We start from the raw sequence: 25,172 nt of genomic DNA on the forward strand, positions 1-25,172 counted from the left end.
CCAGCCAGCAAGAAGGCTGGAGGGGCACAAGCAGTTGGGAGGGGACACAGCCAGGACAGCTGACCCAAACTGGCCAAAGGGGTATTCCTTTCCATATGATGTCATGCCCAGTATACCAAACTGGGGGAAGTTGGCTGGGGGGTGGGGGGCACAGATCACTGCTTAGGGACTAACTGGGCATCCATCGGTGAGACATCAGCAACTGCAGTGTGCATCACTTGTTTCGTATATTCCAATTCCTTTTTTATTATTATTCTAATTTTATTATTATTATCATTATTTTCTTCATTTCTGCCCTATTAAACTGTCGTTATCTCAACCCATGAGTTTTTCTTTTTTTCAGTTCTCTGCCCCATCCCACTGGGTGGGGGGAAAGTGAACGAGCAGCTGTGTGGTACTTAGTTGCTGGCTGGGGTTAAACCACGACAAAAGGAAATCAAAGTTTGAGGTGAGGGTCCTTTGCAAACTAGGATGCAACCACCTTCCAAACATTAGATCCCTTCCTCCCCCACACAAATCCACTCTCTCCACTCCAAATATGGATGAGCGGCTTGCCAGTGAAAAAGACAACAGATCCATGCAAGCTACTACAATAGCCAGCAACTTCTGCAAACACAACTTTTGGGCCTGCAACTATACATGTGGGCACACATCACTGCTGTACCTGTTAATTACTGCATGTCTTCCTCCCAGCCACTGACTCCTGGACTTCCTTTCCAGTTTGTTTCAAGGTAAGGCAGAAGAGCAAAGACATCCTCCAACTCCTCTCATTCTGGCTGAAAATAGGCCAGGAAGGACTGACCATGCTGTTGAGGTGGCACATTGGAAAAGCGGCTGCCAGTTGCATGGGGAAGCCACATGCCCAGCTGAGAGAGCTGCAGCCTCTTTCCTGAGCTTTTCACCATTGCTTAGGTTTACTGGGGAGAGACTGCACTCTTGAGGACCACTCTACTGTCAGTATTGAGATTACTGCTTTGCCTGTTGCTGCTCTCACCGTGCTGCCTTGCACACACCATACTCGATACCGCCCATCAGTGGCTCTGCATGACCAGAAGACACTGGCCCACTCTATAAAATGAAATACTGAGTTGCTAAAGAGGATGGAACCCCATCCAAGTACCATGACACTGGGATGCACAGGTAAGGCTTTTCTGAATTGCCACTCTCTTAGACTGTCCATGAACACCTCCACCGCTTACATCTGCAGTCCTGTGGCTTTCAACTCAAGACTACAGCCCTTTGAGAGAGGAAAGCCCTTCAGGTGACTCGTCCCTATACAAAGGAAGGGGAAAAATGAGACTGCATGGAAGTAGGAAGAGAAGAGAGAGGAAGAAGTTCCCCCATGAAGCAAGACAATCAAAAGTGTTGAAAATCTGCTTAGAAAAGAGGGTCCTACAATATTTTTGTTTAGCAGTCCTATTTTTAAGCCTACAGATCAAGAACAGGAAGCCACCGTTACAATTTCCCTTTGCGAAGTGCTTTCACAGCAAAAATTACAGCCGTTTCCAAGATTACACACGTTTGGTTTCTTTCAGTGGTGCAGGGGATACCACAAACATACATGAGGTTTATAACTTAAACAGTATTCTGGAGATACAGGCCCCCTTGCAACCAAAGTGTAATTCTGTTTTGTTTCTCCAAGACTATCTCTAGCCAGTGGACGTTTTGTATAAACCAAGATTTGCTGAAGGGAGCAGTGGAGCTTTCAGTGGATGTGTCACTTAAGAGGACTGATGTAGCATTCAAAATTTCAGATTACTATTCAAAAGTCTTTAAGAGAAGATATTTGACACTTCATGACTAATACATAAGGTTACTGGAAAGACTTAACACAGATAAATGGTTTCATGAGAGAATCAGCAGAGCATCAGCCAGTAGAAAGACACTGCACCAAGTTACACTGACGAATCTGAAATATGTTGGTTTCATTCAAATACTATGACAGGCAATGGTATAAAATACAAGTTGGTGAACCAGCCCAAATCTACCATCAAGGCTGTATGCCCAGATCTACAGAGAATACTAGTGTTTAATTTTGATTCATTAAGTTTTGACTTAATAATTAACAGCAAAAAAATGCCAACAAAAGTATAATTTGTATTCCCCAGCTGCAGCTTCCATTACATCAACTTCAGCTGAGGTCAAGTGGGCAGAATAAATCTTACTACATGCTACAAAGCACATACATCAGCTAAAAGGCTGCACTTTGGAAATAATGGGATGGGAGTCCTACTCCCCTTCAAGATGAAAATGGCATAAAGGCACCTCTGTTCTTAGCATGTGACAGCCAGAGATCTGTTGATAGTTCAATTAGCCAACTTCACTTATATTTCTTTACCTCTAATTTGCAGCTCAAAGATAACCTTCCCCAGCTGAACTGAAGGACATACCTCTATTGGAAATTCAGCTGCCCTAGTAAATCTGAACAAAACATGCATGCAGAAGCAAAGCCTCTTTGGCAAAGAGCTACGATACAAGTCTGTCACATCATGCATTACCCAACTGCAACCCACTTAGCTTGGAAGGAAAGGATTAGTATGTGTCATTCTGTCTCCTCCCCAGACACAGACACTATTTAAAACATGCACAAGAATTTCTGCACTGTTTGGACTACCCAACTCATACCACCCACTTGTAGCTGTGCTCTGCCCAGCCCTCCCAGACACCCTGGCAGCCCAGTGCTCAGTCCACTAGTTATTCCAAAGCCTTACTTCCCTATCAATCTTTCTCCTCCTTCCTTCTCTGCTCCCCAAAGAAAGGCAGGCTTCTGTTTTACTCTGGTTCTACCTAAAGTCTCCTGAAGAAAGACAGTAGAGGCTTGGGGCCAAAATATAGAGACAGGTCCTGGTGGATCACTGGGAAAACAGTGTGGACAGCAGAGGACAGTTCCCATGTCCTTGTAACAGCCCACAATACTACAGAGAGGGCTTATTTCTAGCAACTGACATTTCCCACCAGTAAGCGTAGCACAGACTGCTGCAGTCCAGCTGGGAAGCATGCGTATATAGAGGACAAAGCATTTGAGCCGCACAATGCCCTGCATTACAGCTATGTATAGTATGTGTTTTGTACACATGTATACAACCACGTTATTTTCAACAGACCAGGTACAAGGAAGCCAGTGGTATTTGAGAGTTACGGGTCACTCCTTCACAAGCCACAGACATCAAATGCCCTTCCATGGCTGTTAGAAGAGAAAAAAAGAAACCAAACCAACACAACCATTTAGCGTCCCTCCAGCAACATAAGTGTTCTGCCAAGCTGAGGCCTTTCCTATGCACAAATAGGAATAGCTTTAAAATTAAAAAGCTGCTTTAAAAAGAGTTTTTGAATGCATGCCTAGTGCTGCAGTAGCCAAGACTGTTCCCTTTTCCCTCCTTCATCCTGCGTTGCACCCACCACCTCTCCTTGCACAGCTTGCAACTCTGCCATGAGATGGACCTGGAGCCACCCTGGCCAAGGAAAAGTTAGTATGACCCTAAGTCTGGTTTGGTTCATTGCAGATCTGCACGAGCATAAAGGAGAAGGGAAGATGCTGGGGAAGGTGAGACTGGTTCTTTTAGTGGTGGCACCACAAACTCTGTGTGAAACTGTTCTCTTTACTAAACCAGGCTAGTTTCAATGCAGCTTCACTTAATTTTGAGGACAGAAGCCTATTTGACACTCCTGGAAGCAGAGTCAGGGCAACCTATATGGAATGATCTAAAACCAGGCTAGGATAGTTTAAGAGCACCCACATGTCTTCTCCCACCCATTTTAAGATGGAGCTTAATGAAGTGCAACTTTTTGCATAAATAGGATTTCTAATACAGCTCTTAAACCATCATATGATTTACAGCAGAGCAAGATGACCTGTAGGCACCTTGGCTATGCTCATCAAGTAGTAAAAGGTCACCTTTGCAGCCATAGTGTAGCGGGGACTGAACGATTTCTTTTGTCTCACCCAGCCTGCTCAATGGCTATGATACAACATACTGATTGCAGAAAAACTAGGGATGCTACATTTAACTTGTTAAATTCCAGGAGGACTTAATGTCAACAACATTTATTTTTGTATAATGGTAGACCATGACAACAGTACTTTGTATTTTTTCCTTTTGTGTAGGATTGCAGCTTGTAATTAAACAGCCAGCAGACGCATCCATTCCATCACACTCCCTTTAAACAGCATATACCCAAATAGGTTTTCTTTTGTTTCATCTGCTGTATTTCTGTCTGCTAGTAGAAGGGGAATCTCAAAGAATTTTTAGGCATTGGGCATGGCATTTTCTACATCAGGTGACCTGTTAGGACATCTCTCCCACAGGAAAATCCCCAGAACAGCTAGGATGAAGCTCCATCCACTCCTGAAGAAACCGTACCTAATTGTCTGACAGAGCAAGACACTGAATTTGACAGCCTGTGGGGCTCCTCCAATCCCATCTATCAAACCAGAATTTCAGATTTTACACGTGCGCTCACGCACACATATACTACACATTAAAGTTATGAGGTGTCTTGAGAAAGCAACTTAGTCCCTCCTCTGGCTGTCTGGATTTATACTTACTGTCAGGTCAAGGAAAGCAGACCTACGGTTTTACTGCTCAAATTGTAACGTAGAGCTTCAGTAGCGCTTTCCAAATCTTCCTTATTCAATCTTCCCGATTTGCTTGGCACTGGTTATTTCAGATTCCTCCTAGTCTATCACCAAGGTAACAGTTCCTTTCCCCAACATCTTCAAAATCCTCTATCACTGCTGCTCCTCACCGCTAGAGCCCTGAGCTGGCCCTTCAACCTCTTTCACACAACCACTACAGCCACCTCCTGCTTCCTTTGCTCCCTTCCCAGCCTTTCAGCACATGACTCTTGCTGAAGGCTGTTGGCACAGCAGCACTCTGTTACTTCAGCCAGACTCCAACCAAGAGTACACCAAATTCAGTTGTCCCATCTTGAATTTTCAAGCCTGTGTGCTGTGCCTTGCTTTAATATTCTACTACACACTCTCACGTGTTCTGCTCCCTTAAGATTTCCCACTCCTTCAAATCCTTTCATCTTTTCCCACTCAGCCCCATGCCTTTCTTATGATGTCTCATCAACCTGAATAGGCTCCCTCCTTCATGGTATCAAATAACGTGAAACTCTCAAATCCTTCCTAAAATAAGCCTTACCTACCCTGATTTCCTGCCTTGCCAAACGAGCTTAGTTTTAGTCCTTCTTTAAAAGCTCTCAGAAATACCAAATAAATATCACTTTCCCACTGTGAAAAACCTTTTGGTTGTAATAAGATGCATGCCAAATTGCCAGTTGCCCAGGTTCCTTTGATGCACAGATCTCCTCTTTGTTTAGGCTGTAAACTATTTGGGACAGGAACCTTGCCTTTAAGCAGCTAAAATACCATGCACATTTCCAGCCCTGCATAATCAGTCTCATCTCTCCCAGGCAAATGGCCAGCACTCATACATTTCTGCTTCCAAGTTCTGAGCGCCCCATTTTGCATACCTCTCCTTCACCTATATTTTACAAGTTTGCTCTTTTCTGCCTCCATAAATAAGTGTGGAAGTTATCTGCAGCACTTCAGGAGCCAACCAAGTAAGGTTGTAATTTCCTTTGCTCAGCTGGTGTTTGTACATGCCCCCAGCTTTCTGTGACCCCATCCTTGTTGATATGCCAGTAGGGGTGGGGGCAGGGGGGAATTGGGCTAGAAATTAGCCAATTAACGATTTCTCAGCAAAATGCAACAGCCCCAACTCTACTTCTTCCAAACCACAGAAGAATTTTCTTTCAAAATACTTTCCCCTCAGTCAGCAGTCTGCACTCGCCCTCCCCCACTCCTCCACTCCACCCCCCCTTTGTCAGACCTGCTTCTGGAAAAAGTCTCGCTGTTCCAGAACACGATGCATTAATTCAACATGGACTTTGTTTTACTTGTCTAAATATTCAGCAGAGAAAATAACTGTCCAGAGTTATCAAATGTGTTCATCTGCAGACAGGAGCTCTTCAGCCTTTGTCCCTCTCCCCCCGCCCCCTCCCCTTTTTTCAAATAACAGAAAACCTCATGCCAACAGATAGAAAAGAAAAATAATGACATTTCTTCTAAACAGTTCTGTACTGCACATGCTCTTTCTTCAACCAGCAAGGGGCAATAAACATTTACTACTTTCCTTGGAGCACAGAGGAGAAAAAAAAAAGAAAGAGCAAACAAAGTCTGAAGCTGCACTGTGCTGGTTTGATTTAGCTCAGCAAAGCAGCCTTGTACTGTGAGTGACAAACATTTCACCAGCATCAAGGACAAGCAGGGAAAAAGAGTGAAAACAAAGGGAGAAGCCCTGCGAGTAATGAAATGGCTGCCAAAGAGGGCAAAGCGGCTCTGGTGGGATGCGGGAAAGGGTAAGAGTACATGAGCACACCAGCCAGGCTCAATTACCAGTACTGATGACGAGCTCTTTCCACAGTTAGAAAACTGGCTGCAGAATGACCCACCCAGGCTAGGAGGTGGCATTCAAGTATCAAGACCACTGGGTTACACGGCTGCCTTCCCTCTACACCCCGTCCATCTCTTCCCATCAAGCTCACTCTCTCTGTAAGTTAGGCAAGCAGTAGGAAGACCTATGGTTTCCAAGTTCTAACTTTACCTCTTTCATCGAATAGCTTATTTCTTGTGCTAGTGGCTACTCTTAAAGAATAGGCTCATTTGGCAGAAATTCAGCCCATATGTCACTATATTGTTGATATGAATAACTTAAAAGTACTTTCCTGCATTGTAACGGCTCCAGTTGAAAGTGTTGGGCACAAAACCAAAGTAGCAATAACTTATGTCAGATATCTGGCATATAAAACAAGCATGTAAACCCCCACTTTTCCCAATCAAACTTTAATAGCACAAATGACTTCTCATGAAATTAGCCTGTAAACAATCCTAAGTCCTCTTCCAGGGGAAGTTCCAAATAAATGCATGCGTAGAATTAGCATTTTACCTGCTACAAGAAAACATGAACTCTGCAGCTTGCAGGTCTAACAAGTGTCAGGACTCAGGAAAACTACAAGCGTTCACACGTTTCCTCACAATCCATATTTGTATTATTGGAGTTTTGTAATGTATAGACAAAAGTTTAGAAAATGTACCACATTTAAAAACATTTAACATTTAAAAAAAACAAGCTCTGCAGCTACATAAGAAACATAAACCAGTGTAATCTCTTAGATCTGGGCACACCACGGACCATTTTAAAGATAAAAGTTCAGCAACAAATGTCATCTGTTTCTCTTTGTAAAAACAGACTACAGCTGTTCTCTTTACAGATTTTTTTTCAGCTTTTAAAAAAGGAGCACTACCATGATATTCAATAATTTGTCTTTCATGTTTCTTATTCACAGACCCAGTAACATTGCTCCCAAATATCTGAAGTTCAGGGATGCTCAGCCTCTTCAAATGGCTTTGGAAAGGGTAGAAATAAGCCATATGTTACCCCTGATAATTCTCCCCCAGTAGGCAGTCTGTAACAGGGAAGCAAACACCCTTCCCTTCTGCACTCAGACTTTCCCCATGTTTTTAATATCCAAGTCACTTACTTACAAAATCCTGGCCTTCAGAAACAATGTTTAATTCCTTCAGTTCTGGCTTTTAAGTGATTCTATCATAGTCCTAGTTGGTAAAAATGCTTATTAGTGGTACCCAAGCATAAATATAAAGGGAAGCATCCTTTACAGCTTGCTTTTAAACTCCAGTGAACTCTCAGAGCTAACCCTTCCGACAGCAGGGACTATCTCAAGCAGAGTATCGCTGGGTGGGAAGAATTTCAGCCAAAATGTTTAATTGAATTTATTTCCAAGAAAGAGGCCAAGTGGGGGAGGGGAAGCTGTTCTGCCTGCATCGAACAATTCTGGCAATCTGCTGTTTGAGCAGCTCTAGTTCTTCTGTGCTTTGGAGCAGGGACTTCAAGGTTGGCGGGGGGGTACGTGTGTACACTTCATGCACTCTGTCATTTAAGTGCAAACCCACCCAAATTTGGCCCTGTTAGAAGTCTTTTGGGCTGGGATGGGAGGGAAAGAAGGGAGCAAGAATCTCTCCTGACCTCACATAAACTGTGATCTGTTAGAGAACAGCAGGCTGGACATCCAGAGACTCGTACTTTGAACAACTGCAGTTTGGAAGGCATAGATGTCTGTACAGGCTACAGCTATGCCAGATGATGAAGCCACTGTCTCCAACCTGTCCCCGAGCATTCAAATAATCTTCTTTACTTCCAATGAGCCTGCTCTTGTAAGAGCTCCCTAACCTACTATTTCAGATGACATTAAACAGCTTATTTTTAGCCAGCCTGGCTAGCTGTGGCTGAATGCATTGGAAAGAGCTTATTGAAGCAGCTCAGCCACGGAGGGTGCCCCAAACCTTGAGATACTGCAGTCTGTGCCAAGTTCAAGTGCCGAGATTTAGCTTGAGATAAAGCACATATTCTCCAACACACTCAAAACCCCAGTGTTGCTTAGGCCTAACTGGGAATAAGCTGTCATGGAACAAGAAAAAGGCAGGAATGGAAGACTAGGGGAGCTTGCGGTGGGGAAGACTGCCAGGGAAGACACTGTGACACTGGTCAGAGGGCAGGTCTGGAGAAGATGCACCCAGATGGAGGGCATAAGACTGCAAGAGGGAAGACCTGGGAATGCAGCTTAGGTCCTTGAGTCTTACCAGTCAACTATGCTAAGGGACTGATCATGCAGTCTTAACATTTTGTTCGCAATATTGTATGAATATGAAAGGATCTATTTGTTTAAACTAGTAAACAAATTGTTTGGAAAACTGATTCCCAGAAATTCTCCTAGTTAAATTGCCAGGAAGTATCTGGCAGAGTTTGACAATGCAAAATAAGTAGCTCCCAAACTCTGGGGGTACAGAAATAAGCACAAGTTCTTTTTCACAAGCCAGCATGTGTGCTTAGGAGTGGGGTGGGTGGGGGAGGTGTGCCTTCAGGGTGTATTTAGTGGCTGAGAAGCAAGACCTTGTCTTTGGAGAATAGTTCCAGTTGCTGCAGGGCCAAGCTACAGCAGGAAAAACACCCCTCTTGCTATTTTGGTTTCCTCAGTAATACTTTGAGGCAAAGGTAAAAGGTCACTGAAAAGTTGTATGCACTTGACACCCACATGAGTCTGCCCATAGAACAACCATCAAATCCAGGAGAAGGTAAATTTGCTACTTTAAAAGTACATTCTCTCCTTAGTAGGAAAAAGCACCTTTTCCTCAACTGACAAGCTTCTCTTGTGCTTATGTTTGGTTCCATCCCCTCAGTAAGGTTGTCTGAAAGTTACACAGAGGTGCAAATGGTGCTTCCCCTCACCTTCTTTCTTTTTAAAAGGCAAGGAATACCACATCTGGACAATCTTGCAAGAAGGAGAGAAGGGGAGAGAAAGGGGTACCTTTACTCTGGGAAAGACGATTCACATCCACTAGCGAAATGCTTGGTTCAGAAGATTCCTCAGACTTTACCCAAACACGGCTTCAGAATACAAGGTGTTCCCTCCCACGCCACCATGCTCCCTGTCAGACCAAAAAAGCTTAAAAAAAAAAAATCTATCTCTCTCTCTCTCTCTATATCTATGCTGCTATTGGTAGTATTTTAAACACCTAGGACTGACACCAAAAGCTCCCAAGAGTTCTGAAGAAGTCTGTCTTTACCAAGCACTGCTTGCAAGGAAGAGAGGGGACTGAAACTGGAATGATTCTCATCTTTCCACATCAAGCACTTTTCCAGCATGCACATCTCTAACCATGGCTTTTTGGCATTCTTCTCATTTTAAAAGCCCTGAAAGTATCACTTGTCCTTCCTGAGGTAGGAAAGACTGAGTACAAATATGCCCGAAGTTAAAACACAACAGATGTGAGCTTCCCCAAACAGCACGAGGAGCCAGACTGCAAAGCTACCCTTGGTTATTAGCCTCCAGCTCTTAGGGTACCTAACCCTGGCTCCAAGACACCCTCAAGCAGTCATGTACAAAATGCACATCTGAACTCTGGAGCTTTGACCTCTCTCTACCAGAGTGCTGAAGATGCAGACCCTGGCACACAATAGCCGAAGCTGCAGCATGGCTTTTGGTGCACCCTTAGGGGCTGGTGCCATAGGAAGCTATTAATTCACCTCGACTCTGCTGCCTGTTGACTATCCCGCCCAGCGTCCATCGCCGGTCCAGGCGTCTCAGGTGAGCCTTGCGTCTCTTAGAAACTAGTTTGGAACATGGATGGAAACAAACAAAAAAAAAAGACAAAAAAAAGAAAAAAATCATGGGAGGGTGAGGAATAAAAACAAAACATGGCATTTACAAGCACTGGTCTTGTTAGCAGGAATGGGTTAGGTGGGATGCAGACATTTTGTTTTAGTTTATATAGTACAGTGGAACAAGTTAGCTTCTTGAGCCTGAGCAACATGAGCCACCTAGAACTGTCACAAATTGCCACCCTTGCTACTGGCTTTCCTTAAAAGAACCAAAAACGTACATACACCCCAAAACAAGCTGCACAAATGAAGACAACTTGTCCAAGGAGGCTGCAGTGGCGGGACAGATCAACATCATTGCTGTTGCGTCTCCTAGTTAGGCTACAGGATCTTTGGAAAATACTGTCTATTGCATATGACATCAAACCCAATAGGGCTCTAACCCTGTCTAAGCAAATTATCACACTGTAAACAAAACACAGGGCGGGGGGGAAGGCAGCTTCTCTTATGCGAGTTCACTTGTAAAAGCAGCACTCAGGAACAGAACCCAAATGAAAAGTGTCTCATGTCTCTCCTTGCTTGCAACACATGACTCACAATCATTGTCACAGCTAATTATCGTGATCCAAATTTCTAATATACTGATTACAAATATAAGGAAAAAACTAACCTTGCAATTATTGAGCAGGCTCAAGAAGCTAACAAGCCATAACTGAAAATTAGTTACACACTGAAACAATAATTTATGCTTAAAATATAAACAAAGACAAGACCCCTATGGAAATGGCATTGTGAAAGCAGCTGTGCACAGAGGACACCACTTGTTTTCTGGATTGCACATGTAGAACTGTACTCAGCTCCTTCTTCTGCTTGTGAAGGTGTGAACGACACAGGAACCATTGGACTGGCACAGAAACACAGATAAACATTTCCCTTTTTCCATTCAAGAGTTTCCATGCTAGTTTGGCAACTACTGCAACGGTGCTTGGTGCTGCCACAAAGCAATGCAAAATACTACACTTCAGCTATCGCTATAGTGCAAACACAACTGTTTTGCTAGTGATGCTGGGAAACTGTCCATAAACTTTGATATCACATAATTAATAATCACTCAATTCTGCTTATGTGCACTCATTTGGGGAAGATACCCTTATGAGAGCAGACACCATCATCTCCTAGAACTATGTTCTATAGACAATCAGGCACAGCAAAATTATTTGATTGGGGAACGATTAGCTGAATAAGTAAAAAAATTAGTAACTTCCCCCAAAAGTGGCTTTTGCCTTTTTGCCCTTTCTATCTGTCAGGGGCTTAGACCAGACTTCTGCACCTAGCTCATTCTTCCTCAGTTTCTCCTTTTCTGTAAGGCCTAAACCCTCCCTAGTCACCCTAAGTGGAGGTGTGTTAAGTGGTGTTGAACAGACACAATATCTAGTTTGTGGTACTCTGTACTTCCCCTTTGATGCCACGTGAGTCAAAGAACCACCACAAATTTCCCGAGAAGCTGGATTTCAAGTTCATAGATTGCTGTGGTTTTGGCTAACAGAAATCAGTGATCCTCTGTGAAGCCCATGGTGGCACAGAGGATGAGCTGTGTTCACTCCTTGCTGGTGGTGTTTTTCTTACCAATTGTTTTAACCTGGTGGCTTTCTCCAAATCAACAGGACATTAGACTGCCAGTTACACACATGCTACGCAAGAGGCAACACAGGACAGATACCTCACTAGACATACAGATTATAGCAGAGAGAGAAGCTAAAGCTAAATTGACAGTAAGGCTGCCTGCATTAGGAGGTTTCTATACAAGAAGGGAGAAAATGAAAGGTGTTGAACTTAAAGGCTTGCAGGAAGGGAGAGTTTGGAAGGGGTAGAAATTTACTTCAGGCGTCAACACAGAGCAGTTACCCACAGCTCCTTGCTTGCACCAGGAGTTTGGAGGATTCAGCCATCCAGGAGCAACGCTTAAACACAGTGGGTCACACAGATCCACCACACTGTGTCCTCCTCACAACATATGACTATCCCCAGTGACAGCCCTTTTATATCACAATGATGCTTTGCATAAGTCAGGTTTTTTTCTCCTCAACAATATTGAATTTTGCCATTTGATCCTAGACTTGGACTTGGTTGGTCATGCCACAGTTAATCAGCAGCAAGGTTATTTATCAACAAGTGTCTAAACCTTTCCAGAGTCCATTTTAGGATGTTTACTTTAACAGCTCCTGTGGCTGTGAATGTTTCTTTAGATCGCTTTCTGAATGTTTTCCAAGCCTTTTAAGATGGTGTTGGTGTAAACACAGGCCCAGGTAGCAGTCAACTGTCTACCCTTGTCCTGACAAAAGATGATGTGCAGGCTCAGACGCAGGGAGGAAACACTTTTGTCTTTCTCAGGGAACAGACTATTTAAACAGAGACACATGGAAATATTACTGCTATGTACAAGCAGCATTATTAGCAAGTTGCATTCAGCACCTCCTTATCTTTACAAGGGCCTGCCACAGCAGAGCAGACCTCTGAGTTTGCCTGGCTTGTGGACTTGTTCCAGGTCCACTGCAAATGGAGAGGGCCAAGAGGCTGATACAGAAAGCTCTCTACATTAGTGATTCTACCCTTTCAAAGTAGGCAGAGCACAGATTGAACAGTTGCAGGAAGTCAACACCTCCAGAAGTCACTCTGAAACTTGTAGAACTCTAAATCCAGGTGCTAGGGCACTTAATCCACTTAAAGTGCCTTCCTCCTCAGTTATATCGGAGCTCCTTTCTCCTGCCTCCTGAGAGAGAGTTGGCAAGTTTTCTGTGTAAATATGTTTACTTTTACACACTTGTCTTTAAGAAAGTGAATCTGAGTTGTTCTTTCCTCTCTTATGGAATAACTGTTAGGAGAAGAATAGCCCAAGTAAAGAACTGGAGGGGGCAAAAATAAAGAACAAAGGAAGTCTCAGCTTATGTAGTTAACAACATAAAACAAAGTTACTGAAAAACGAGTGAAAGCTGGGGCACATCAAAGCAGCTGCAGAGGTAATGCAATTAGATTTGTCACTGAGATGGAACTGAAAAGAAAGGAAAGAACAGTCTCAGGTTTCAGCATATCTGGATATGGAGTATGGCAGGGAGCATGACTGCTGACCATAGCTGAGGAGAGCAGTGTAATGGATTAAGGGGGACCGACAGGAAAAAGATAAGAACATTTGATGGATTTTCCATTACCCAGGAAAGACTGCTGTGTGGCAACAGTCCTGTGCAGAGTACACTCCAGAGGGCAACATGAAAGGTGGAGGAGAGCTTGAAATGAAAGCAGTTTAAGCAATAAGGCTGTCAAGCATGCACCATATTTAAGAGTCAGGAAAAGGGAGGAAGCTACAGACCAACAGACAAGGCATTCTTCAACTCTTTCAGAAAAGAGCAGTAAGTTTTTCTTCTTTACTAACAGGGAAACTTTACTAACTGCTTTTGCATCTGCTAAGATGTTGCATCATACCAGACCGGTTCCCGTCCTACCAGTCTACAGCCAGTCTGTCTCTAAACCCTAAGTGACCCAGGATATGGGTAGCTTTGAGCAGGGAAAAATTAGTTACAGAGCCAAAGATTTCAATAAGCCACAGATGTCACCCTTGGGGCCCAGCATAAAGTTATGTTTTGCCTGTGTGCTATCTTAATGGGCAGATGGTCATCCCACCACATCTCTAAGCTTCCTGCCTGTGCTAAGGAAAGGTCAGCTGAGTTTCCACATACGTTTTACATAAGTGTCACGTCAAGAGCACCTAGAAATTTAGCAAGACGTTCATTAGAATGGAGCAAATCATAATAAAAGTGTCCTTTGTACACAGTTGCTACATGAGAAGTCCATTAAGATGTGGTTAGTCTTTCATAATGGAACAGAGGAACATGTGAGGTTTTACTATTCCACTTCTGGAACCTGAATTAAGCATCTTTAGCCAAAAACCAGCGCAGCTAAATACATATACATGACAAATAGCATCTCAGTTTTAGTAGAATGAGACCACACCAAATAAAATTACCTTTCCACACAATCATAGACCACAGCAAAAAGCAGTGAAACTAGTTTCAAGGATTAATTAAAAAAAATTGTAATGAGAAGCAAATTGTAATGAGAAGCAACCATTAAAGTTAAATCTCACTCCTTTTAATGGACTGTGGCTCGAACAAGCACCTTCTTCCAATTAAAAGCTCTCACTTGTGTAATTTCTGCAAAAAGCCATGCAAGTTCTCTCCTTCCATGGACATGAGAGTCCAGGACCTGTACCAGAACATACTGCTTGGACTTGCACATAAGTTGTTTGTATGCTTTTTAAGGGTATTAAAAGGAGCATAATTTTCAGCTTTTGAACCTTTTGTCACACTGACAGCCCAAGCTGGTCACAAAGAGATTACAGGCATGGTAACTGACTCCAGTTTCTTCTGCAACAATTTATTTACTGATACAAGACGGGAGAAGAGGTTACTGAACTGGATTAACAGCCACAAGTGGCACCAAGAGTTTTCAAAGTTTTCCTGTGGGGTGTGGGGGGGAACCATAAAGTAAGTGAATACCAGTTTCCCCTTGATAACAAAAAAGCTTTCCATACCTTCCCCAAGTTTGGATGTGTTGATGTCAGAGTCATCTCTGGTTCCATTTTGGGATTCCAAGTACGTAGCAGGGACCCAGCCTTGCTCCTCTGCTGTGCTCACAAACCACCAGCCTACAAAAAGAAGTAAAAAAGAAGTTGCTCAGTCAACATTAAGAGGAACAAGAATAGCAAGATGCTACTGAGAAGGCAGCACAGCATCAGCAGCTTTGGTGCAGATTTGAGTTATCTGGCAGCCTCCTAGAAGGAGAGGGGGTTTAGTCCTATTATACCATTTCTATCAGATACTCTCACAGTGGTAAACGAGTGTGCAGGCAGGCCTCATGTAAAAAAGGCTGCAATGGAACAAACATCAGTTTATTTTAAGAAACCTGAAGTCTATCTATGACAGCTCTGATTTGAGTTCTCCAATTTAGTTTCTCAAAACAAGTCTTGCAACATGTACATCTACAGTATCAAAACACTTTGTATGTGTATACATGCATATGTGAATGTATGGGAAATAGCACAAACATTTCCCAAATCCTACTATGAGGTATCACGGAAGTCAAAAGATGGAAATAGGAAAGACTTTAGTAGAAGGGCACAGATTTCAGAACAGGACACAAAATAGTAATTGCTTCAATTGCACTTGTCACCACAGCCGGTATTTAACAAACATGACCTGAATTCAATGCCCTGGGAGGCTGGAAGGTACTGCATAGAACAGAAATAAGAGAGAAGAGCTAACTGAAATGTGACTTCAGGCCATAGGCACCAGTTATTTGCCTTCCCACCTGAACATCCAAGTTTCTACCACTATCTACAAAAATGTTGAGTATTCACCAACTATAGGCATATAACTTCAGGGCACATCCATGGATGGATGAATAAAATTATAGGTGAGCCATCTTATGGTTAAATACATCCCAACCGTAACTATCCTTGCCTCTTTTCTTGCTTGGCTACATTGATCCTCCACTGGTTTTGATGTAGACTCACTCACTCACCCAAGAGCTTGCTGCTCTTAGTTATGAGCACAGCTAGATTCTGCTCCATTCAGGTAAGGTCAGAGTTAAGATACAGGACAATAAAAAGCCCAGCAGGTAAAACAGTTCTGTTGCTTTCTTCAATCTCCCAGTCTCCCCCCAAAATGCAAGTTGCTTTCTCAAGACAATGTGAACTATTGTTCAACACCAGTCTTTCAGCCTCCCCAAAGGGAGTTGAGAAAATAGCTATTTCTGTACATGCACCTCAAAACAGTTTACAGACTTTAACGGCTGTCATAAACTCAACTAATTTCACAGGAGACTCCCAAGCCTGCCTGTGATGAGCAAAGGCAGGGACGAGCCATCTTGCTCTGTAAATAGATGGGGCACAAAAACTAGTTAATTTATGGTGGGGCAAAGCCCCGAGTTGTGTGACGGCCACACAGCCCTCCCATAGCTGGGAGGCCGCAGCCCCGGGCCTGGCAAGGGGAAGGGAGGCTTCGCTGGGCTCTGCCATCATGCAACTTTCTTTAAAGAACAACAAAGGAACCAGCTGAAACAATGCTCAAGTGTTTATGCTAAAAGTCACCCAAGTTTGTTCCAAATCCTGTCATGGAAGATTTTACAAGAGGACAGTAGTTACAAACCCTCGTTTTCCTCCCTGGGGCCTGTGGCTGGGAGACAATGTGCCCCAGGGGACAAACACCCTCACTTGCCACTGCACAGCTGCTAGGTAGCTCTATTTACTCTCAAAACTCAGACATGGCTTTCCATTTTCTGGCCCAGCAGAGGTTTGGAAACTTTGCTTCACAAGGCTCATGGTTGGAAAGTTTAAATTTAGTTATTCCCCCTCAGCAGGAGGTGAATTCTCCTGCCACGAAGCCCACAGCAGCAAACACGCAGGATCTGCCAGACTGTTTCAAAAACACATCATAGAACCATTTAGGTTGGAAAAGACCTTTAAGATCATCAAGTCCAACCATTAACCTAACACTGCCAAGTCCATCTTCACGGTTGTTCCTTATTTTACTAGCAACGTATCGACATGGGTAGCAAACTCTGTTTAACATACACTTATAATTAGGCACAAAATGTCAGAAGCTGGCTTTCAGCTGCTATCAATTAGACTGGAATAGTTTATGCAAACTCTTCCTCAGAAAGAAATTAAACAGAATTGCACAAAAAGGACTTGCCTACACTTAAAAACGTGTGCTTGGGCCAAATTCAAACCATGGTAAAGTCTGGTCTTTGGAGGGCTGGATCACACAGCCTTGACGCCCACCCAGTGCTAGCCCATTTCACAATACAGCTCCTCTGGTTTGGCTCACTGAGCTGCATCGTGGCCTTTGAGCTCAGTTCAACATCTTGTGTTTGGAGTCATAGGGTAGCTGAGCCTCCATCCATCTAAACAGGGCTCCCTGCTAAAAGGCAACCCCTCACCCCACGCCTAGGTGTGCATACACATGCATCCCCCATACCACCGTGCCTCCTTACTGCCATTCCCAGCTCCTGAAAGGCCTCAGCAGGGAAACCTCACGACTCACTGATCTTATGAACAGGCTCCCACATACCAGTTGGAGGTCAAGTCACATTTGAGGTAGGTTACAGTCAAGTAACTCAACCAAATCCGTTGCAAGATGCAGACAGAGCATATAAGAGCCTAAGTGAGGTTTTAAGCTGCTTTGATTCTTCAAGCCATCACTAAGGTTAAAGATCCTAATCACCACAGAGCTCATGGAAGTTATAATTTCTTTCTAAAGATTTCCTTTATAAACTATGTGCAAGGGTAAAGCATAAATGAGAAACCTCCGCAACTACTGAGAAATCAGCAGTATCTGTCCTGCTTCATAGAAAACCAGGCCCCGCGGCGAAATTCTCTTCTCCCATTTCAAGCTTGCTTCTCAGGACAAAAGAAGGGCTTTAATGCAGCTCATTGGAGTAGCATGTCCACAGAAAAAAGTATGTTTTACTTAAACAGCCTGAACAACTGAGAAGCCTGAGAAACTTCCAAGCAGCACCCCCCAGCAGCACAGAAGTCAAAAACGGATGCTCACAAGCAAGATGTGCAGCGTGTTAGAGTGGCTAAGCAGACATTGCAGAGGCAACTTGCTCCTTGTGAGGCGAAAATCTGAATTATGATGGCACATCTAAGCCATAAGCCTACAGAAAGGAAATTACAGCATAGTGCAAGAATTGACAAACTCCTAGCAGAAAATGGCTGAAGCACAGACAAGTTCCACAATGCTGTCCATGCATGACAGCCCAGAACTGCAGAACTCTGCCCAGCTGATCGTGAAGTACTTGCTCTGCACCATCCCATCATTAGAAGCATTAGGGCAGCTGCCATTTGGTCCTACCACCCTTTTCCCCCCACCCCCAGGTTAATGGGGGTTCATGGTTTGCAGACAAATTAGCCAGACTGGCCTTTGTTTGCAGAAAGTTAGGGCTGTAATGGTGCAAACCATCTCTTGTCCCCTCCCCTGCCATCTTTCCCAACCCAGAGCATCACAGGAACGTTGTTAGAAAACTTGCCTTTGAAACACAGAACAAAACATTGCATTTATTTCGAGTTCTCCCTCTATGCTGGAGTCGAGCTCGACTTCACGATTCATTATTAAAACCATTCTGCAGCAACATCTGCAGGGAATTATGTAAAGTTATCTCTGTGCACTGCCAAGCCAGTCTGAGGTTCGCTCTTGCACTCACACCATCTGTAAAAATTAGGCAGTGCTTTACAGCTTGAGTTAACCCTTACAGACGCCCCTATCTCTCACGTATCAAAACACAACTCTAAAGCTGATGTGGCATGGATGTCTAGACTGAGACTCATCTATCCTCATCCCTGATGAGGATTCAAAGGGAGTTTAAGCCTCACAGAAGGCACACAGAGAGTTGTAGCCACTGCAGCCAGACCAAGTTCAGCTTGAGCTTTGCTGCGTTACTCCAAATCCTGCCTTAATACTAATCCAGGAATATGAATTTTTAAGGTAGGAGTGCAATTTTCTCCTCATGTCTGTTGACCCTTTGGTTGGCATCTGTCAGCATCCCTAGCTGCAATAGCCAAGATGTCTCTACACTCACAGAGTCCATCTAGGCTCTGATAACTCTCAGGCATTTTCAGCATGGAGCTACAACAGTTACCAAGAGATGAAAGGTTCCACTTGCCACGCATACATACACACTGCAAGATGATGATTGCAAAATACATTGGTCACACTGGAGAGTGAATAAATGACAAAAATACTGTGATTCTAAAGATCATGTTCTTGCTTTTAATTGTATTCCCAGTCCTCTCCCCAAAAGGCTTTAAAAAAGCAAAAGAATTAAGCTAAGTGTTACCCACAACCCACACCATGGGAAACTACTAGAACATAAAGGACTACCTTTTATGCAAGTTTTGCTAATGTATACATGCGTCCTCACCCATCCATACTTCAATGTCGTCCCTTTCTCCACACCAACAGGAAAAATTAGTTATTCCTTTTGAAGTCTGCCTAATCATGAGATGCTACAAATCACTTAAAAAAAGATAAAAAAAATTGGAGGATCATGCTGAACATTGGTTTCTTATTCTCCCTTAAGCCATTAACTTCTCTTTAGACTTGATTGTCAATTTATGAGCTTAACTAAAGTAAACAAGAAGGACAGCACCACTGTAAAAGGGAATGGGAATCTCTCCTGCATGAGTAGACTACACATTCTTCTAAACAAACACTTAAATAACACTCCACCTCTCAAGAGTTTTGGAAAAATCCCACTCAAGCAGCAGTCTGGTACCTCTGACATGCAGTTTTTGGGCTTCAGAGAGCTGCTCCCTTTTAAGTCCTTCTGCCTTGGAACTCTCTTGAGGGTTTTTTTTTCTGATCCAGCAACTTCAATTGTCCTACAAAGCAGTACTAGACACAATCAGGTCACTTCCAGACCTGACACACAGACTTTTTTGTGCCAACAGCTGATTACTTTCCTTCAGAGATGTGATCTGATCATTAAAAAACAGCTAAGGTAAGAGTATTGCTGTGCAGATGAAGGTGCTTGCTTTTTTCACCCCTCTAGAGCTCTTCCCAGTACATGTATATTTGATACATAGCGAAGTCAGTCATAATTGCCTCGGACAGACCTCCAAAGAGGATGCAGAAGCAGAAATGTAAAGGCACCAGAAGCAGCATTTTGCAAGAGGGATTCTCTGCAGTAAGCATGTTCTTACACCCACTTCCTAAAAATTCACTGCAGTGCCTGTACGCTGTTAGACGCTATCACTGTACACAGTGGCTCTCCTCTCTGTAAAAGGCTCCTTCAGTCCCACACGCTTGGCAAAGGCGCTGGGTTGAAAGCACTGAATTCATATGAAGGCCAGTGGCTGATTTCTGCACGTTTTGTCCTTAACGATTCACAGAAGAGGCATCTTTCTTTTAAATACAGAGATACATGTAAGAGGTCCTGCTAGCATGGAGCTGACTATAGTTTGGGGTACAGAAGTCTGTGCGTGAGTCACTGCACAGCAGACTAAGGCTGTTTTCTCAGGATGAATTATTAAAGTTGGTGAAATATTAAAGCAGCTTTCATCTTTGAACACATAACGTTTCCCAGCCTGCGTGCACTGCAGACTTCACTGCAGCCACCACTCAACCACAAAGCAATATTTGTCTCGTTTTAAAGATGGAAGTGGGGCTCAGACATGCTAAAGGAAGAAAGATGTGCTCGTGGCAGACATCCTACTTGAACACAATTAAGATGCACAGCACAGGTTCACAGCCCTTCATGTGCCATACCCAAAGCAGATTGGGCCACACATTAGGATTCCAGCTCAGCCACGTGTCATGATCCTTCCAGTCAGTTCACGTCCTCGAGCTACATGCTGGGAGCATGGTTCGCATGGGCAACCCCACTTTCCACAGGAGCCTCATTTTGCAAAGTGTTGCAACCCTAAATGTCTGTGCCTGACCGCTCTCACAGTCAAGAGCGAAGGTTGGTACCTTGCTTGCAAATACGGTGGTTGCACTCTAGGTACCAAGTACTGCCAATACTTAGGACTCAGCAGCAGCACAAGGAGTTGCATTCCTTGCACTGCTTTAAGTGTTACATTACTGAGTTCAAGGAAAATAGAAGTGAATCCCAGAGTTTGGGTGCTCTTACATAAGGGAGAGAATAGAGTTCTTCCCTGCATTAACTGGCTATTAAGGTAACCAGTTGTTTCAACTCTAATATGGTTATGGATTTGCTATCCTAATCCTTCCAGTCTGTCTTGTTCCTCCACCTCTACTACTAATCTTGTGGCATTGGTAGATGGAGACTTCTCAGCTGTGCTGTCAGCATATCCCTTTGCTGCTGTATTCCAGTTCCTATGGTTGCAAAGCTGGCTGGCACAGAGGGCCTACTACATGTGAATAAATATCCTAGTTATTGCTGCCACAGGTTTTTTCATGACCAAAAGCAGCTGACTAGGTGTGTACATAAGTGCTCGATACAGAGTCCCAATGTGTGTCTCAGATTCTGGCTTAAACATCTAGCTTGCTTGGATTGGTTTCACATCACATTATATGCACAAACACACACGCATATACGTGGAAATTCACACCCTGACCTCTGCATTCAAATACATATTACCCTAGTCTTCTAGTGGGATTGGAACTATGTTTCCTCATACTTCTGGAAAAAGTAGAAGTGTTCAGAACATGGGAAAAGTTCATGGGAAAAGAGAAAACTGGATAATATACAACTCAGCTCTAATACTTTATGGGTTACATCACTAGCAGAGACGATGGATATTGAGAGTATTAGACAGCTAGGAAATACCACAGTACTGGATTTGTTCAAATCTTATAAGCTAGTAGGTGACAAGCCTTTCAGAGGTGCACATTTGGCAAAAGGCTCGTTGTGACTTTTCGTGTGTGTGTGCGTGCGGACGCACGCATGTGCGTGGAGTTAAGTAAAGCACACTTTATCTTTGGGTTCTGATAATACAAACTGGTAGTTACAAACTCTAAGTGCTCTATCTGCAGCTATTTGCTATGGCCCAATTGTTACCCAGGGGCTTCCCCTCCCTGTTTAAAAAAAGGACCTCAGATTTGTGTATTGACACAGCTGGAATGAAGGAATCTGCCAAACACGTTTTCAAGAATTGGCATGTACATCCACAAAGCCATCATATAATCCAGTACAAATTACACAAGTTGTGTCCTTAAAGCAAGGGAGTAAATGCACTACCTATTACATTAACAGCTATGGAAAAGTCTTGGACATTGCCTGTAAATCACAGATCAAGTCCCATCACACTCCAGGTCACCAGCTTCAAGTACCCTGGGATCCCCAAGACAGAAGCAGAGGAAAGCACCACTTGCTAAGCATGCCCATGGCCAACTCCAAAACACACACAGCCAACAAGCCCAAGGTGTTGCCCAGCATCCCCAGACCACTGAAATTAGGGGATCCACAAAGCAGTGAAGTCAGCCAGTTCTACAGGCCAGTCAGCCCCCAGGAAGTTGCAAAAAAAGGTTTGCCAAGGCTCAAACATCCTAATGCCTTCTAAAAATAAATTTAAAATAATCTTTCCCTTCCTGCTTTACTTGATTTCAAGAATACCTAATGGTGAAACTGTCTCTGCAATGTGAGCTGCATTCCACATAGCCCAACATGTTTGTGGCTCGCAGCCTTTGTTCAGTATAGGAACAAAAGAAACTAAGAGAGGGAGTGCTTTACTCATAGGAAATATCTCATCAATCACAACAAGGAACAAAGCTATCTTTAGGTGGGCACACTATATTGTGCAAGCAGCCTGGCTGCAGCTGCTAGCCTGTGAATGCTGAGTACTGTACAATAATGGGAGTAGAAGAAGGTCCACCCATAGTCCACTGGCTTTCAGTAGGTTACTGACTTGCACTGGTATACTGGCCAACGTGGTTGTGCCATCCAAGCCACACTACCAACTCAGTTATTACAGAAAAAACCTGTTTACTGATCACACATTTTCCTTTTTTCATCTGATCTGTTTGGAAACAGGATTTTGTATCTGACCTCAAGTTCTGATTGCACTACATAACAATTTTCACGTTTTCTTGCAATTTTTTTTTCTCTTGGGAAGTGATAGATTTATGGGCAACAAGTGGTACCGGACAGTATCTTCCTTTCTTCTTTCCCTTCCCCCGAAGTTTTCTTTACTTCAGTAGGTCCCAGAAGTTGACCAGTGAGGATACTGACTGCTGCTAGTATCTTTCAGTACAGCTTCCCTGATCATGGAACTTCATGGGGCACTTTCCCTCCTCCATGTTCAGTTACAGCCCAGAGTCTTTCATCTACTTCCAAAAGGCCTTCTGTCCTCTATCTCCTTTAGTGTTTCTACTGTTAGGAAGATGTAGCTCAAGTAGGAAAGTTAAGGAATAAATCTATCTCCAACCCTCCTTAAAGCCTGTCCCCCCCACCTCCTCTCCAGCAGCCCATCATTTAAAGGTTGAAATCTATAGATCTGAGGTTTTAATGAACTTGTCAAAGTGATACTATAGGTACCATGTTTACATAAATCGGTATTTACAGGAGCTCCCAACCACAAGTGGGTTTGGCTGGGGCACGGACTCCAGCACACAGCACAGAACGTACAGAAATCAGGTGGACAAACCCAGCCCGTGGCAGCAGATGAGTAATCCATTGCCTTCAGAAAGGCTACGCCAGCGCAGCCAGTTCCTGTAGCAGATTTTCTAGAGCCACGAACAACTGACTATAGTAAAGGCATGCAAACAGATGGCTTTATGCCCCACGGGGCATGGAGAGCTCAGCCCTAGGAGCCAACTGAGGCTCTCTATTAGTCATAACCAGTTGTGGGGTTGTGTTTTCTGCGGTCAGCCAACAGGGTGCAACAGTCAAGCTCACAAGTAATTTCCTTTACATTCACAGGACTTAATCTTAAAGCAAACACATTTTGTGTCCAAGCTTTCTTTAGGAAAACATGAATAAGCTTTCAAATGGGCCTCATGGTAATCTTGTCCAAAGATTACAAATTACTTCCTAGTGATTTAAAGAAGTTACAGACCCCCAGCCCCAGCTGATAGGAAACGGCCTTCACAGGCAGCAGAGAATAACCAATATTTACTTCCTGCACAGATTGACAAAAGTCGCTTTTGTTTTAATTTCTTATTCTGAAGTCTGTAGAGAATGTGGTGTCAGTTGCTTACTGGGAAATCCTCAAAACCACACAGAATCAGGAAAAAGAGACTCTATGGACTAGGAACAATCCTAGTGGAGTACCAAACAGCACTCCAGGTCCTAAAGTCAAAGTCATACAGGAATCCCATATTTCAGTCAAAAATACATCTGCTACCTCTGAGGCAGTCTTCACTTACCTCAGGACAGAACACAGCAACATTGGACAAGAGCTCGAAGCAAGGAACAAAGGCTGCACTATATCCATGAGAAATCAGAGGATAAAGCAACCAAACAGTGATATTAGTTCAGTTTGGAGCACAGCTGAGTCACCAGATTAAAAATGCTGCCTCTTACAAACAGCTTTTATGGGATCCTTCTGAACCACAATACTCCTGCTAAAGGAACTGAGACACCTTGGTTTGCCAGTGCCCAGCACAGTGTGCAGACCAGCACCACTCTGCAGCACTCAGATAACTGTCTCACAAATTTCCATTTCCATATCCTGCCTGTTCCTTGAAGCTCTGCTGTCCAAATACAACTTCTATCCAGCTCTATTTATTAGCTAGATCTGGCAAGATTGTAGCCCAGATGGTACGTTATCACAAATACTGATGTAAGCCAAACCGAACACCCTGCTCTCCCTCTGACACGGCTTCATTGCTTTTCTCCTGAGCTCCATTCAAGCCACGTTTCTGCAGTGACCCTGGGAGCTGAGCCTCAAAGAGCTGCCTGCACAAGGCTGCAGGAAATGACAGCTTCGGAAATGAGTACCAGAGTGATGAATAGCAGGCTACAAGAGCAGCCGGTGCGTTAGCAGGCTGCCAGTTAATGAACTACATTGTATTGAACAAGGACATACATGGACAAGTAGTATCATCGACACTCCCCAGAAGAGATTACAAACCCAATTCAGTATTTTCTGAAGGGTTTTTCCAGGCTTCTCTAAAATTTAGAAGCTTACAGACTTGTTACTGTATTTTGTTCAGCAGGAAGCTGAGCTGGCCCTATTTTGAGCAGATTATAGAAAACTAAAAGAAGAGAAAAAAAAAAAGAGGGAAAAGATTTGCCTTTTACCTTTACCCATTATGAAGACCCAGACAGTGAGAATTACCTGTGCAGGTGGAAACAGAAGGGGACATTCACCTTTAGGAAGGGGGAAACCGAGCTCATCCACATAGACTTCAAAAAAGCAAAACCAGGACTTAGCGGGCTATCTGGTTCCATCCAGCTCTAACAAAAAGGTGCATCAGCATCATAAGAAGAGAAAATAAATATAAGAAAGTTACTGAGGCAAAAACCTCT

At 43.6% G+C, this 25,172-nt stretch overlaps 1 protein-coding gene across 6 annotated transcripts in view; it reads right to left on the minus strand.

The window, feature by feature from the left end:
- The window catches only part of SH3PXD2A (SH3 and PX domains 2A), a 269,379-nt gene that overhangs the window by 25,833 nt on the left and 218,374 nt on the right, over nt 1–25,172 (minus strand). For 5 of the 6 annotated variants that reach the window (XM_069796904.1, XM_069796905.1, XM_069796910.1 and 2 more), the window contains 2 exons: nt 14,770–14,883; nt 10,110–10,193 (listed from right to left, as the gene is read on the minus strand). In XM_069796904.1, the coding sequence (XP_069653005.1) occupies nt 10,110–10,193; nt 14,770–14,883 (198 nt within the window). The remainder of the gene's footprint in view (nt 1–10,109; nt 10,194–14,769; nt 14,884–25,172) is intronic. The other variant, XM_069796906.1, reaches the window with a different exon arrangement.

Source organism: Haliaeetus albicilla, chromosome 11 (assembly GCF_947461875.1).
Source record: "Haliaeetus albicilla chromosome 11, bHalAlb1.1, whole genome shotgun sequence".
NCBI lineage: Eukaryota > Metazoa > Chordata > Aves > Accipitriformes > Accipitridae > Haliaeetus > Haliaeetus albicilla.